At 39.8% G+C, this 15,426-nt stretch overlaps 1 protein-coding gene across 3 annotated transcripts; it reads right to left on the bottom strand.

Annotated features, from left to right (window-relative positions):
- Positions 1 to 445: 445 nt before the first annotated feature.
- On the bottom strand, positions 446 to 15,425 carry usp40 (ubiquitin specific peptidase 40). 3 transcript variants are annotated; one of them, XM_014337468.2, is made up of 31 exons: positions 14,731 to 15,425; positions 14,563 to 14,630; positions 14,355 to 14,468; positions 10,720 to 10,884; positions 10,465 to 10,611; positions 10,162 to 10,305; positions 9,946 to 10,074; positions 8,786 to 8,902; positions 8,572 to 8,679; positions 8,269 to 8,469; positions 7,969 to 8,107; positions 7,672 to 7,753; positions 7,315 to 7,486; positions 7,153 to 7,237; positions 6,997 to 7,067; positions 6,511 to 6,920; positions 6,275 to 6,428; positions 6,125 to 6,185; positions 5,340 to 5,393; positions 5,015 to 5,103; positions 4,761 to 4,847; positions 4,648 to 4,684; positions 4,461 to 4,525; positions 3,867 to 3,941; positions 3,558 to 3,773; positions 3,355 to 3,449; positions 3,171 to 3,236; positions 2,809 to 3,019; positions 2,573 to 2,668; positions 2,403 to 2,497; positions 446 to 2,232 (listed from the first exon to the last, which is right to left on the bottom strand). In XM_014337468.2, exons 1-31 carry the CDS (start codon positions 14,924 to 14,926, stop codon positions 2,130 to 2,132), a joined length of 3,852 nt encoding a protein of 1,283 aa, XP_014192954.1. In that variant the 5' UTR covers positions 14,927 to 15,425; the 3' UTR covers positions 446 to 2,129. The 3 variants fall into 3 exon arrangements, with proteins under 3 accessions (XP_014192954.1, XP_014192952.1, XP_005934376.1); XM_014337466.2 differs by having other exon boundaries at positions 3,355 to 3,473; positions 14,731 to 15,424; XM_005934314.2 differs by having other exon boundaries at positions 3,355 to 3,473; positions 7,969 to 8,104; positions 14,731 to 15,424.
- Position 15,426: the final 1 nt, after the last annotated feature.

Here is a 15,426-nt window from a genome sequence, read left to right as displayed (position 1 = left end):
CAGTGTAAAGCATGGACGTAGCATCCAGATCGGAAAAAAGAAGCTAATGTCAATGTACCTTAAACCTGCCCTTCTATCTGAAGGCCACCAGATGGTGATAGATTTGCTTGTAAAAAGACTTTCGGTCCAGAAGTTTTTGGGAAACCAGCTTTCTGACTTAACGTCTGTAAACACTTTCCCGCTAATTTTATCAAATCTGTCACTCATTTTGGGACATAATGGATAAAAACCAAAGTGTATTTAATAAATATTATTTATACCATGTTTCAAAAATGGAGAATTATCTGGTTAATCCTAATTAATTAGTAGGAAATCCTAATTATACTCAGTGGCCCTTTAATGTTTGCGCCAGATGTAAGATTTACTAAATATTTTTTAGAAAAGGAATCCATAAGAATCAGTTTTAAACTAACAGATTACTGATGTAATAGTAGTTATTTGTCATTAACATGACTGGTAATTATGATTGTATACCTTTATTGTTCATAAAATACTTTCTGCAAATACAGTCCGACATGAGTACAAACAGTTGTCCACTCTTACAATACAGTAGATCAGTCCTTATCAATGACACCAAAGATGTAATCATTAACACTAGTAAACGATACCACATTATACAAAAAGAAGTCCATCTATTGCTGAGTATATTGTAGAACAGTTTTATTATCTGCTTCAAATAATTTCTTTTAAAAAAAAGAACAAAAACATTTCTACTTGAAAAATCTTGGCACCGGTCAAGGCCAGATTAATGAACGAAGCAGCTTAAAAAAATCTTTTGTGTGAAAATTAAATCCCCATCATATTTCATTCAACAATGTAATTATTTGTCGCTTCTTTCAAATAACTTATCTAAAGAGTCATTTTTTAAATTCCCTGAAGTTCACAAATATTGCAAGCAACTAAAACAATTAATGTTCCACAAAGACGCTTCATGGGTCTTTACTTCTACACACTCAAGAAGAACAGTTCAGCAGTATGTGTTTCTGCTCTATACAGCTAATCTGAATGTGAAATAAAAAGGTAAAAGGAAGATCATCCTACTTTAATCTTCACCTACAAAAGTCTGGATAATGTTTCAAATATTATTTATTTTCCCATTATACTTAATTAGATGCATCATGTCACACTCAGTGTTAAGGGCACAGAGTCAAAACTTTTACCAATGCGTTATTGCCTAAATACTTAATGGTACTTTACAGCAATGGAGGAAATAAAAGGAAATAAAACTATGAAAACCAGAAAAAGAAATGACAGGGCAGAAGAGGTAGAGAGAGAGAGAGGCAGCGTGAGGTAGGGAGGACAGAGCAGCACTAAGGCTTCTCCACATTAAGGCCTGTCTCTCCTCTCCTTTATCAACCTAAAATCAATACAGCGGCTGATCCAGAGAAACATTTTTGCTCGTGCTGCACAGTGACAGGTTAGTTATAAAAAGTAGTCACTTTCTATACAACAAGTTCCCTATTAAAGAACATTAGAACATATTGAAGGCAATTGCCTACTGCACTGGCTGGTCACTCAGAACAATTTATTGAAGAATACCAGAATATTGATCACTGGCATGTGGCTTGGGTATAAATTTTGACCTGTACTGGCTGTACTGGCTCATAATTAACAGGAGTTCCAGTAAGCACATGTGTCAGTTCATAACTGCCAATCCTGAGTGGACAAAACACTCAACAATTTGCCTTTGAGAAACCAAGAGTGTCAGAATATAAAATATGATCCGCACACCAAAAAACAAACAAACAAAAAAAACAAACAAACCAGAAAGCAGACTGATTTATCATATTTTGAAAGTCTGTAGAGGGAGGAATCAAGACAAATATGGATAATCCATTCAAAACAGAAATGTTGCATAGGAACGATGCAAATCAAAGTCAGTTATAACAAAACAGCAAATCAAAGTGCCAAAAATAAATTCCTTCTCTTTGTCCGTCAGAAAGTTGAGAAGTAGGAAGCGGTTTAGGGTTTGATTTAAGAGATTTGTGGAGAAAGTCACTATGCAAACAGTACTCGAAAAACAAATTGCACAAGACTGATGTCAGATGTCTGAATTGCAATGTGGCATCTCACAGTGTGTGCATGTAGTATCACAGTTCATTGTGATCTATACAAATGGAAGAAGGACGCTATCTGAATTCCCCAACACTGATTGAGAGTGCCACCTCTGGTTTCCTGGATTTGGTCTGTCCAGCTTTCTTAAGTGATTCACCAGCGCCTGCAGCCTGCCCTCTGAAAGTAAGCAAGAGTCACAAATAACATAAAACATAACAAACACCAATGGACACAGTCTTTATGGATTGCATCATTGCTGTAAAATGACTGAGTGAAAACACTAATATTAATTTCTCATTAAATAAGAAGCATTTTCCCTGCTGTTACATGTATCCAAGGGCTCTCACCCTTTCCTGCGTTCCTCAGCCTCCTCTCTGAGCCTCTGCTGGCCCTGCTCGTCTTCCAGAGTGATAAAGTTCCTGTTGTTGTCAATCAAAAGATTCTGAAAAAAGTATGGAAAACAGACTGAGTGTCTCTGAAACCAAAGCAGAACAGAGTTTATTAAACAGGCATTTACCTTGACGCCAATTGTGTCACCATCTTTGAGGTGGAACGGTGTTCCCAGGAGTGATTCTGTTTTTTTCTTCTTCTTCTTTTTGGAGACCTGTTGGGTCTAAGAGTTAAAGACAAACTACTTAGTGAAGGCCAAATCTAATTTCATGCACAAAATAGTGCATGCAAGAGAGTGCAAGTATATACAGTATCACCCCCAACCAGGTTCCTACTCAAGAACCTTCCCTCATCTAATCGTACCCAGTTGGAGATTTCCTCCCAGATGTGTTTGTCTGGCTGGTGTTTGGCCAACAGCAGAGAGTCTGGAGAGAGGCCATAGCGTGCAGCCAGACAAGTGCGTAAAGAGCGAGGCGAGGAATCGTGGGTCGCATTCCAAACCAGTTCCTCTGAAGGGTAGTAAGACCTCTCTCCTGGTATTCCCATTTTAACATAGAGCAGCACGTCTTTTGGCCTTGTGAATAGGAAACAGTTAAAGAAGGAAAATTATTTTAAAAAGTTACTAAAAAACAAAAATGTGCGCAATAGACACACTTCATAATGAAGTATTTAGATATTACATTGGGTTAGGTTTTGTAAGAAAAGAGCTGTAACACAATACTTACCCAAGATCTTCCTCTTTCAGTAGTGTCTGCACACAAAGGTTTGCACCACTGGTCAGCTTCATCTTCCTGAAGAAGGAGAAACCAAAAGGATAATAAGAAGGAATCACTCAGTGACCTTCATCTGTCAATAACAAAAAACAATCCTCTGACCATTAATGTACGAATGAGAGCACAGCATTCAGACCTGAGTGTGGCTTGCGGTCCTCTGAGGATTCGGGCTAGCTTCCGTCCCTCCAGCTGCCAAACACGCATGAATCCAGTGGTGGGCACACACACTTCCTGAAGGGCAGGCAGCGTCAAAACCTAAAAGCAAAGTGAGCATGTATTTCATCTGAAAATAGCTAACTATAAGAGACAGTCAGCACATACACAACCAAAACAGTTCACCTGAGTTTTAAGGTCCTCCAAAGTGGCCTCATCTGATATCTCTATCTGCCCCACATGTCTGAGCTCTGCAGCGTTTCCATTACATAAAGGAGGTAACTGATTGTGTGTTGTTCCTGCAGGCATCTGCCCGTCAGCAGGCCCCTTCTCTGTGTGATTAAAATCTCTTTCCATGTTTTTTGGATGCCAGTACAGCCATATAGATATCTTTAGGAAACCCTGATGGAAAAAACAAGACATAAAAATGCTAAAGCACTACATAAAGCTATAACACATCATTAATCCACAATTACATTCAAAACACTGAAGTACCTTCGAAGGCAAATTTCCTTCTGTGACAACTAATGTCTCTCCATTGCTGATTTTCAGCTCTGACAGAGAAGCATCCTGAGAATCAAAGGCCATAAAGATTTATTAGTCATGTGCACTGGAACATATGTGGGTAACTTCTACTGAGTAGATGATATCAGAGTAATAATGAAACTATTTTACTGTCACTTAAACTAATTGCAACATTTAAACAGTGAATTAATTAAGAAATTGTCTTCTTCTTGGTGCTCTACCTATCTCTAGCATCTTTCTCTGTCACACCAACCCCCTGCATTTGGATGGTTGACCTCAAGTATTTAAAATATGTGCATATTCACTGTTAAACATGTCTCCCTTTCATTCACACGCATGTATTCTCCATCTTGCTTCTACTAACTTCCATTCCTCTTCTATCTAGTGCATGTCTCCACCTCACCAGTTCCCTACCCTCACTACAGATCACAATGTTATCTGCAAACATCACAGACCGTGGAGACTTCCTGTCCACCATCATCACAAATAAGAATTAGTCAATTAACAAAAGGTAAGCAGTATTGTATTGTATTGACTTATTACAATAGTTCTCCACTTATTTACCTCATCCATAAGTGGCTCTCCGACCTCTTCACACCAATCAAGCCTCCTCAAGTGCCAACATGTGCCTAAAAACACATTTATAAATAAGGAGATCATCTTTGTGAGAAGGAATGCCAAATTCACAAATGCTGAGGCTAAAGCAAATGCAAACATACATTAGGAAAACCAAAGTAAAAAAGTGTTTTACCATCAAGTCCAACTGCGTCCAGCATTGTTTTTAGACACTGCAAAGAAAATATTACACATTTTTATTCAGTGCAGAAAATTTTATGACCATGATGTACAGTTTTATTTCCTTACCTCTTTAACAGTGCTAGTCTTCTCCACAATTATGTCCATCTCCATGCCAGCAGAGGGAGCTGCACCCACAGTAAAGTGCAAGAAAAGCTGCAAAGCAAAGTGTAAATTTCTAAACTTCAAACAAGCTTTTTAAATGTGCCATGATTTGTTTTTGTCGTTTTAAATTGCAGGTCTTGATTAAAGGTTCTGCAACTTTGTTCAGTGCAGCTGCAAGTAAAAGAGACGTCATTGAAGACTTCAAATAAAAGACACACCTGCGATGCCTTGGGGCTAGTACCCGGACAGAGAGTCAGTGTGGTCATGAGTCGCACCCCTGCATCCCGAACGCTCGACTCTTCACACACTGTCAGGCAAACGAGAATAGGACGACACAAGTGCGATTCATAAACGTGTTTTAAGATTTCAAAGGCACATGAAGAGAAGAAAATTAAAAGCAGGGGGGAGTACCGCTTCAACTTTTTAATAAGGGAAAACTGTAAAGGAAAGCAAATCTAAATATTTTGGCAAAATGAGGGGGATTTCCAACTCTAAGTGATCTGCACTATTAAAATTACCCTGAGGTAACAAATGACACAGTACCTGGAGGAAGGAGTTTCCCTGTGCAGTCAGACTGCCTCAAACAGTACTCTGCACCTGGTCAGTGAAGCAGGAAAAATGGCCAGCTTAGGAGCGTACATTTAAAAACCTTACACAAAAATACACTCTGTAGCTGCCTGAATAGAAACTTGGAGGAAAAAAAACATGTGTTACGTTTTGTGTACTAAAAAAAAACAAAAAAAAACAGCAGCTCTAACTCAGCTATATGTAATATATCCAACATTAATGCTAATAATTACACCTGTGCTTTTCCTGCTTTGAAAAAAATCCCAAAACTTGTCTGTTGGTTACATAGCTGGTAAATTAAAGATATAAAAAGGTAAAAAAAAAAAAAAAAAAAAAAAAAAACACAACAACAACAACAACAACAACAACAACAACAACATAAAAACCTGTGTTAAGTTTCTAACTGTGTAACAAAAAGACTCGATTTGACTTCAAAGTGCCACTACATAGGATAATAACAGCATCAGGTGCAATGACTCCAGACATGCTCGCAAAAGTATGGGCCCAGTTTGAATATTGTATGGACATTTGCCATGAGTCTGGAGGGGGACATATTGAGCACTTGTAAACATAAGTTTTGTATCTAAAACTATATTCAGGCATGTATTTTACAGGTTCCTGGAAACTTCTAACTCCATTACTTTTAACAAAAATATGGCTATTTGAAATTTGAGCATTCTTTTTGATAAACCCTGTACTTTTAATATGAAGTATTGATGTGCTTGTGTAGTGCTGCAGTTTTCCATAAGTATGCATCTTGCCTGGGGTTTGATCCCCTAACTGCAGCTCCTCTATGGCCCTCAGTTTCACCTCAGACAGCAGCTGTGGGAAAGAAAAATCAAGTAATTTTAGATATCTCTTAAATAAAAAGATATAAAGGAAGTAGAGAGAGCCACAAACAAACTGCTGACCATATTTCCTGTGGCTGGAACCTTGATTTTCTTAAAATTCTCCTCTTCCTTGTTCCCTTCACCTCCTTTCGCAATAGGCCGGAACTCCACCTGGAGCCAGCGGCAGTCAGACGGTGTAGTCACAGTGACAACATCTCCATTTCGAGTGAAGATGCTAAAGACAGTTGGGAAGAAGGTTTTAAAACAAACACATAAAGAAAACCTCCATAATGCTTAGCACATGATAGGAAACTTACCTGCTGTCAAAAGACTGTGGCTCCAGCACCAACAGTGCATCTCCATCTTTCAGCGACAGCTCCTTCAGTGTCCGCTGCATGTCGTCAGGGGGGAAAACTCTCCATCCACTTGACCCTCCACCTTCTCCTGCCTCCTCTTCCCTTTTTTTGCCTCCCTTATGTTCTTGGCACAGCAGGCTTTCCTTAGGTTCCCCGAGTGAGTCCCTCACCTCCCCAAGAGTCACACCACCAGCAAACCCTCTTGCCTCCCTCTTGAGCCCTGGACCACCATTTTCAAAACCTTTTCTGTTCTCCTCACTCTCCACATCTTCCTCCACCTCTTTATCCACATCATCACCTAAAAAGGGACGCACCACAGTCAGCAGGACAGGCTCCCACTCAGCCCCAGTCAAGACAGATGCACCACACACCTGAAAAGATCATAAAAACATTTTAGATGCCAGTTATCGACCAACAAAGCAGGTGATGAATCATGCCTCTCCTCACCTCTCTGCCATTCCACACAAACAGCTCTGTGTTTGTGCAGATGCCTGCACTGTACAGGGAAACACTGTCATCTGTACAGAAAGAAAACAGAGTGTAGTTACAAAATAAATAAATCACTACCTTTTATCTATTTAAGCCTTTATTTAAGGTTCTAACCTGTGAGAGTATTGTAGAGGTGTAAACCTGCTGGAAGACTCTTGGCCACAGTCAGAGCCATATCTCCCTCCCAGAATTCCTGCATCTAAACAAACAATTTATTGTTATTGTCACCTTCAGGACCTCAACATAGAACAGCTGTTGATTTCAGAGGTACAATACCTGATAGATAGCTAATCGCAGGTCTCCCACAGTCTTTCTACGGTCAAAACTCAGAGCAGTGCTGCCGCTTGGTTTGTTCCTGACTGGTTGCAGAGCTCCATTTTCTAGCCTATAAGAGGGAGCCAGGTGCAGACGCAGCTCCAGTGTGTTATTAGTGGCTTCAAACTCTTCACTGCAACAAAAGCAAAGAAACTCCTATGAATAACTTGCATAAGTAGCTCAGATTTCTCATTTTTTCTATTTGTTGTTTGGTTTAAATTTAAGATACAGCTGGACTGTCATGATTGTGAGTCAGATACTAAACAGCTTCAGGTGAACTGATGAGAGCATCATGTATAAATTTATTCATTTCTATACCGCATCTGCTGCAGTCTGATATTCTCCTCCTGAGCCATCTGGATGAGGTGAGAAGGAACTTTATATTGGGGATTGTTTAGAGCTGGAAAATAAAGCATAAAACAATTAGCTAGTCTTTTTATTATGACTTTTATTACTACTTGTATCTAGTCATTTAGATTAAATCAACAATTAACTGATCCTTATATTAACAAGAACCCTCTGAACTCTAACTTCACCTCTCCCCTATTTCCTTCCCTTGTCGAACTAAGCGGATATAATCTTTCCATTACAAATGCAAAATATGGTATTCATTACCTTCACTGGGCCTGTGCAGCTGTGTTTTTCTGTAAAACAGCATGTAGGCGCTCTCTTTGCCCTGGAACTGCTTCTCTATGTCCGACTCCCTGATGGAGGTCACAGATGAGTCATTGAGGTCAAACCAGTGGCTACCCTGCTGACAGACAGGAGGATGCTCCGTGAGAAAACAGGCATCAAAGTAATCACAAGATGTCTACCAGGAATCTGAAGAAAAACAAACTTGAGGCTTCAAAAGACTTGAGACTGGACTGTAATTTAAACCCTGCATTCCTGATACAAAGCTTGTTGCTTTAGTACCTCTGGTTCCGGTTCTGGCTTCTGGTTTAGTGAAAGCTGTGGCTCAGAAGCTCCCGAGACTGGAGCTGGTGAAGGATCAGAGTTTGAGGTAAGCTCTGCGGGGCTGGGGAGCTCAGTCGCTGGGCTTGGTGGGTTTGCCTTAAGCGCCACTCGAGTGCCATTGGACACCATCATGAAAACATCATTGTGCGACTGCAGGAACTAAATTATAAAAGACCAAGCATTGCAACAGGATTCAGGATTTGCATGCACACAAAATGACAGAAGCTTAGTTACATAGTCAAAACCTGAAACTAATGATACCTTGCAAATGGGTCCATACTGTTTTCTGAACTTTTTGTTCCATGATGAACCAATCTTATCCAAGAGTTTCTGGCCCAACTGGTCCAGCAGGACACTCTTTGATGACTCCTAGTGGACAGCAAAGACACAGCATTTTATTCATTATTCATCAGCATCTCAATGCTGGTCAAAACTCAAAAAATGAAAATGAGAATTACGATTTTTCATGCAGTACCTGGGCAATAATAGTGGTGACGATGGACAAAGGGTCATCTTCATGAAGTTTTGGCTCCAACACTTCCTTAAACTCCACTTTAGCTTTCTTTTGAGTTTTAGGTTTGCAGTCTTCCTCCTGACAATGAGAAGCTTTTCTTAATTTGCTGATAATAGTACACAAAGAAAATCAATGTGTATCATATTCTAAAATATTATTCCAAGTACAGGCGGTTAGTATACTGTCAGTGGAAAAAGAAAGTACACCCTGATCTGCAGATCTTAAAATTAGGCAACCTGAGATGAATAATAACATGTGACATGTTATCGGTGTCATTATTAAGAGGGTAAGTAGCAGCAAGGTCCTCATAATCAAATGCACCTGATTAAATGATTACAGAAATGTAACCACCTCTATAAAAGCAGAAGTTTTGACAATTGGTGCCTAAACAATTTCCAGACAATCTGAAGCCCATAATTCTACAGTGAGAAAGATTATTCTCGAGTGGAAAACATTCAAAACAGCTGTCTTCCCAGGAATGGACACCCCAGCAAACTTACCTCAGGGTCAGACCCTGCAAAGCTCAGAGAAACTGCAGAAAACCCAAGAGTTACATCTCAGACTCTAAAGACCTCAGTTAGTGTGCTAAATGCTTAAGCTCATCCCAGTAGAATTTAAAAAAAGACTGAGCAAGTACAGCTTGTTTTGGAAGGTTTGCCAAGAAAAAGACGCTTGTTTCTAAAAAGAACAACACAGGTTAGGTTTGCAAAAATGCATTTGAACAAAAGAAAGAAATCAAAGTGTTGCAATGACCCTGTCAAAATACAGACCTCAACCTGACTGAAATGTTGTGATAGGATTTCAAGAGAGCTGTGCCATAATGACTGCCAACATGAGTGGGCCAAAATTCCTCCACAATGATGTGAGAGACTGATAAAGTCAATTGCTTCTAAATGTTGTTCTACAAGCCACTGAATCATGGGGTGTACTTAGTATGCATTTTGGCTTACTTGCTGTTAAATAAATAATGACACATTAATAATATATCATGTGTTGCTGTTCATCTGAGGTTGTTACTGCAGACTTGTTAAGGACCAGATCATTTTGATCATGTTCTGATATGTAAAAACCTTTGAATTAACAGAGGGTGTACTTTCTTTTGGCTCATCTCTTTTTCTCACCGGTGGCTCCCATCGACCAAGTTTATCCACATCCTTGATGTAAACATGGTAGTGGCCACCATAGCAGCCACCCTTATGGATGATGACAGAGAAGAGCTCATAGGAGTAGTCAGAGTCATCTCCATCAGCCTGTGGGAGGGGGGAAATATAACAGTAAAAGCCATTTTAATGCAGCAAAGTGTGTTTCATAAGCTAAATTTTAAATTTCCCAAGTACCTGTTCACAAAAGGGTCGTAGGTTGATGGTGAGGGGGAAGCTGTAACGTCCTGTTTCCTTGTATCGCTCACATTTAGCAAAGTCAAAGCTGAATCTCAGTAAAGACATAGTCATGAATGGAGGGAGTTTCCTTAGTTTAGCAGACTGGATAATAAGAATAGTGAGAAAGAACAAATTACATATTGTTAATGTAACTAAAGTGGAAGAAATCATTGTAATGTCGAGCATGGTAAAAAAGTACAAATGTTTACTGCATTGTATTCTTCACTGCTGTATTTACGCTGTCTGAAAATTGGCACTGACCTTGGCAGCAGTGACCAGTCTGTCACACTGTGCACAGCGGTATAGGTTATTGCCCTCAAACAGCTCTTCTGCCACAAACATGTTCCACAAAGCGTCTTCCAGACTAGGCAGACCACAAACACACACTGTCAGGTCCAGGAAGTCCTCCTGAAGAAGACAAACAAATTAGGTTCATTGATTATTGTTCTCTTTGCATTTAAGACGCATTTTATTGCATCGTGTTCTGTAATGTCATGAGTTTGGGTTTGCACACACCTGTCTCTGGCTGACATTTCCACACTCCTTGCAGACGATACTGTTGACAATGGTTCCATGGTAGAGACGGTGAATAAATGTACTGCCACTGGTGCCCACAAGAGAGTGCTCTAATGCACTGAACAAAATCCTGTTCAGCTCCTGCACATCATGCTGATTTGTTCCCTTAAAAAACAACAACAACGTGACAACAGAAAAAGAATCAATTTAGGAACAAACAAAAAAAATGTGCCACAGATCCAATACTACCTATAAATAAATAAATAAATAAGATTCAATCCAGCCTTAGTAAAAACTCTTAGCAGATTCAGTGTTTACATTTCTGCCCCCTGCCTTATATATTTATTACATTTACTTGTATTATTGTTGATGCTAATTTATTTTTTTCAATATAATGTGGCACAAGTAACCCTGGGTTTTTGTGAGATGATGCTGAGAAATGAAAAGAAAAACAATGGGATGCTTGCTCATTAAGTTTTAAGGCAATCTGTTTCATGTCGTTTTCAACACAACATAAATACGTTGCTTGTCTCTGCAGCGTCCTCAGCTGTAATGCTACTCTGCTGCAGACAGTGACCAGTGCTGTAAACACTAATATCACAAGTTTCTATGTAAAAACTATGGATGACATCATTTCTAAATTATTTCTGCATTATGGTTTGTAAATTGAAAAAAATACCAAAACATCAGTGACAATAAAAGAATAATAATGTTAATTTATATGTCTGTTGGACCCTACAGGTACATTTAAATCTTTAAATCTTTATGACTTCAAAATATACAGTATATTTTAAACTGCACTAAAACTGTAGTAAGTAAGGACGATAGCAAGTCACTCTTTATTTTAAATCAGTAAATAACACACAGCAACTTATTTGTTCCAACATTTTTACCCGAATACGCGAATGATCTCTCCAGCACGTCATATTTCAAAGGTTTTAGAGCACTGCTTCAAGTTTAAACATATCACAGAATGTACAGTTTTCACTTGAACGTGTGGTTTGCATGCCCTGTGGCAAATTCTGTTTCTTTCTGTTCTTTCTTATTGTATTAATTTTGCTTGTAGGCAGCTGAACAGGCTCCAGACAAAATGGAATTCCAGTCGTGGGCTGATAAAAGTTAGTGTGTCTAAAATCTAGTTTCTGTTAACTGTCACATGTACACAGAATTAGATTGTTAGGTCCACAAAAGTGGAAAAACAAGAGGCAAAGTTGAATCTGAGGACAGCGAAGCTACAGCACAGACTGAGTTTTCTATGTATTAAATCTGAGTATTTCTATGGAGGCAAATGGTGGTGTTTATATTGTCCAATTATGAAATATTGATGTAAGATTATCCTTAAATTTGCAATTGATTCTGGAGTTTAACTTCAGTAAGTATTTCCTATCAGACTGATGTCAGACAGCTAGCTGCCCAGCAACTACAGACAGGGTTAGGGTTAAGTAAAATCTGCATTCAATTAAGATCCACGGCTTCCCTTCCAGTAAATATATACCACTTTATTAGGTACATGTTTTTAGTACCAGGTTGGACCTAGTTTTGCCTTAAGAACTGCCTTAATTCTTCACTCCACTGATTCAACGAGTTGCTGGAAATATTCCTAATTCCTAACAATTAGGTAGTAAATAAACAACATTATAACAGATGTTTTTAGCTGATTAGAAGATCCTTTTGAGATCACATAACTACTTTTATTGTTTGCATGGGTGATGCCCGGAAACTTTCGTTATATTCTCAAACAGGCCTTTGGTTCCTTGTTAAGTTTCCCTGTTCCATATACTCGTGGTGGTTCCAGGTAGGATTTATGTAAACAAAGAGGTAACTATGTGCCATGAGCTACGTAAATGTGGATTGTGTAATTATGGACAGACACTACCTGACTAAACTAATAACCCACACCTACAGGGAGTGCAGAATTATTAGGCAAATGAGTACTTTCCCCTCATCATCCTCTTCATGCATGTTGTCTTACTCCAAGATGCCACTTGCCACCAGTTTGGCCATATTTCAGAGCTGCAACATCACTGGAGTGCCCAAAAGCACAAGGTGTGCAATACTCAGAGACATGGCCAAGGTAAGAAAGGCTGAAAGACGACCACCACTGAACAAGACACACAAGCTGAAACGTCAAGACTGGGCCAAGAAATATCTCAAGACTGGTTTTTCTAAGGTTTTATGGACTGATGAAATGAGAGTGAGTCTTGATGGGCCAGATGGATGGGCCCGTGGCTGGATTGGTAAAGGGCAGAGAGCTCCAGTCCGACTCAGACGCCAGCAAGGTGGAGGTGGAGTACTGGTTTGGGCTGGTATCATCAAAGATGAGCTTGTGGGGCCTTTTCGGGTTGAGGATGGAGTCAAGCTCAACTCCCAGTCCTACTGCCAGTTTCTGGAAGACACCTTCTTCAAGCAGTGGTACAGGAAGAAGTCTGCATCCTTCAAGAAAAACATGATTTTCATGCAGGACAATGCTCCATCACACGCGTCCAAGTACTCCACAGCGTGGCTGGCAAGAAAGGGTATAAAAGAAGAAAAACTAATGACATGGCCTCCTTGTTCACCTGATCTGAACCCCATTGAGAACCTGTGGTCCATCATCAAATGTGAGATTTACAAGGAGGGACAAACAGTACACCTCTCTGAACAGTGTCTGGGAGGCTGTGGTTGCTGCTGCACGCAATGTTGATGGTGAACAGATCAAAACACTGACAGAATCCATGGATGGCAGGCTTTTGAGTGTCCTTGCAAAGAAAGGTGGCTATATTGGTCGCTGATTTGTTTTTGTTTTGTTTTTGAATGTCAGAAACTGTATATTTGTGAATGTGGAGATGTTATATTGGTGTCACTGGTAAAAATAAATAATTGAAATGGGTATATATTTGTTTTTTGTTAAGTTGCCTAATAATTATGCACAGTAATAGTCACCTGCACACACAGATATCCCCCTAAAATAGCTAAAACTAAAAACAAACTAAAAACTACTTCCAAAAACATTCAGCTTTGATATTAATGAGTTTTTTGGGTTCATTGAGAACATGGTTGTTGTTCAATAATAAAATTATTCCTCAGAAATACAACTTGCCTAATAATTCTGCACTCCCTGTAGTTATCATGTCTTTACTGACTGTATCAAGTAATAAGTATGAAAAACAGCCCACTTCCTGTAACTGTAGAGACACTGAAGAAGAATTTTGGATCAAAGAAAAAAAAAACTGTGCCAAAGCATTCTTTTGTCAGTTTATATGTTTTGATGACTCATTGTCCTGGTGCATCAACCAACATCTCCTGAGATCATGCACCGCCCTATCCTGACAGTCTCCTGTAAAAGGTATTGATCTACCATCGTTTCCTCAACTTACTGCAAGGCATCCAGGCCTTGAAGTAGCACAGCAGCCCCAAACAATGAGTCCCAGAAATGTGTTGGAAAAACACGTCTTGCCTCGACTGTGAGGAATCATTCAGTGTGTTCAATAAAGACGTGAAAAGTACAAGCTTTGGTCTGTTATAGGTTTACTCTCTTACAACTGTGGTTGCCTGTTCTCTAGTAATTGACATTACTGGTGGGTAAATCCATCACTTAGACATGTAAATCAAGCCTCGCTTTCTCCTCCTCCATGAAGCAAATAAAGTGCACATACCTCACTGCTGTTCCAGCCAAAGCTGTCAGTAAGGCCAGCAGTGGAAGCACTCTGCTGGTCCACTAGCAACAGATGGGCAAAGAGCCTCTGAAGCTCCAATGGGATCACTCTGACCTGAGGAGAAGGAGAGCAAACCTCATTAACTTTAAAATAAAATAAAAAAAAGACCCATGGAGACTGCACCTACATTAACCATGCATACACATACTTTAGCCTCTGGTTTGTCTTTGTCTTCCAGGGATCCTAATTCGTCTGGCACCAAACTGAACAGCTCCTCTGCAAACACACACCACAAAACAAATATGTTAAACAAACTATGTTAAATTGTCCCCTTATTATTATGAGCTGTACTGGAGGGAGGATCACTTGTCCTCACCTCTGAACTCGGGGGTGAAGAGCAGGGTCTGGAGCAGAGAGTTCAGATAGCAGGTCCCTCCCTGGTTTTTGATGCCGCACAGATTGCTTCTTCCTCGACGTGGAGGTGGCTCATCTCCCATCTTTGAAACTCTTCCCTTGGAGGAAGTCGAAGAGAAGCCTTCCTCTTCCTCCTCCTCAAATAGATTCCCAAACATGCTGCGTTAGGGGGTTTGTGTGGTTATTATTCCGTTGTGTCTCGCTTATGCTGGGGTTCAGCCTTGCAGTAAATCGTGTGTTAGCACTCCGACGTGCCCTCTTGCTATCTCATCTTGGTTTTGCCGAGTTCTCTGTTGACAATGGCCGGACTGACTCTGAAGTAAGAAGACTTTACGGGACTAAACATTGCGACTAGTACCGGATGAAATTTGCAGTCGTTTGGGTAGCTCAGCACGCTAGCAAAGCACCGACACCAACGAGCAGCTGACAGCTCAGCGAAAATTGAAAAGAAAAAAAAAATCACACTGTCGGGAACTGTGTCACAACGACTGGGAAAACAACGTCGCCTTAATGAAACTCTAACAGTTTTTATTATTGAACTTTTACACAGCATCCCTACCAAAATAAGCCATTTCTTCTTCTGTTTGTCGTAAAGCAGAAAACAAACGAAACGTAAATAAAAATACCGTCGTTGAACAGTGAGCAGCCATGTTTTTTC

Source organism: Haplochromis burtoni, unplaced genomic scaffold (genome assembly GCF_018398535.1).
Source record: "Haplochromis burtoni strain Fernald_Lab_line unplaced genomic scaffold, NCSU_Asbu1 Contig_89, whole genome shotgun sequence".
NCBI classification, from domain to species: Eukaryota; Metazoa; Chordata; class Actinopteri; order Cichliformes; family Cichlidae; genus Haplochromis; species Haplochromis burtoni.
Note: the sequence above shows the minus strand (reverse complement) of the source record. Positions and strands in the feature narration are given on the sequence as shown.

Bases quoted from the DNA above. Each gene is read 5' to 3' on its own strand.
- usp40 (XM_014337466.2), bottom strand. From the start codon at position 14,926: ATGTTTGGGAATCTATTTGAGGAGGAGGAAGAGGAAGGCTTCTCTTCG. The intron at 10,075-10,161 runs GTACTTGGGAAA...CCCCTCCCACAG, and splicing joins TACGACCCTTTTGTGAACAG to GCTGATGGAGATGACTCTGA. The intron at 6,429-6,510 runs GTAAGTTTCCTA...AACTGTCTTTAG, and splicing joins CCACAGTCTTTTGACAGCAG to CATCTTCACTCGAAATGGAG.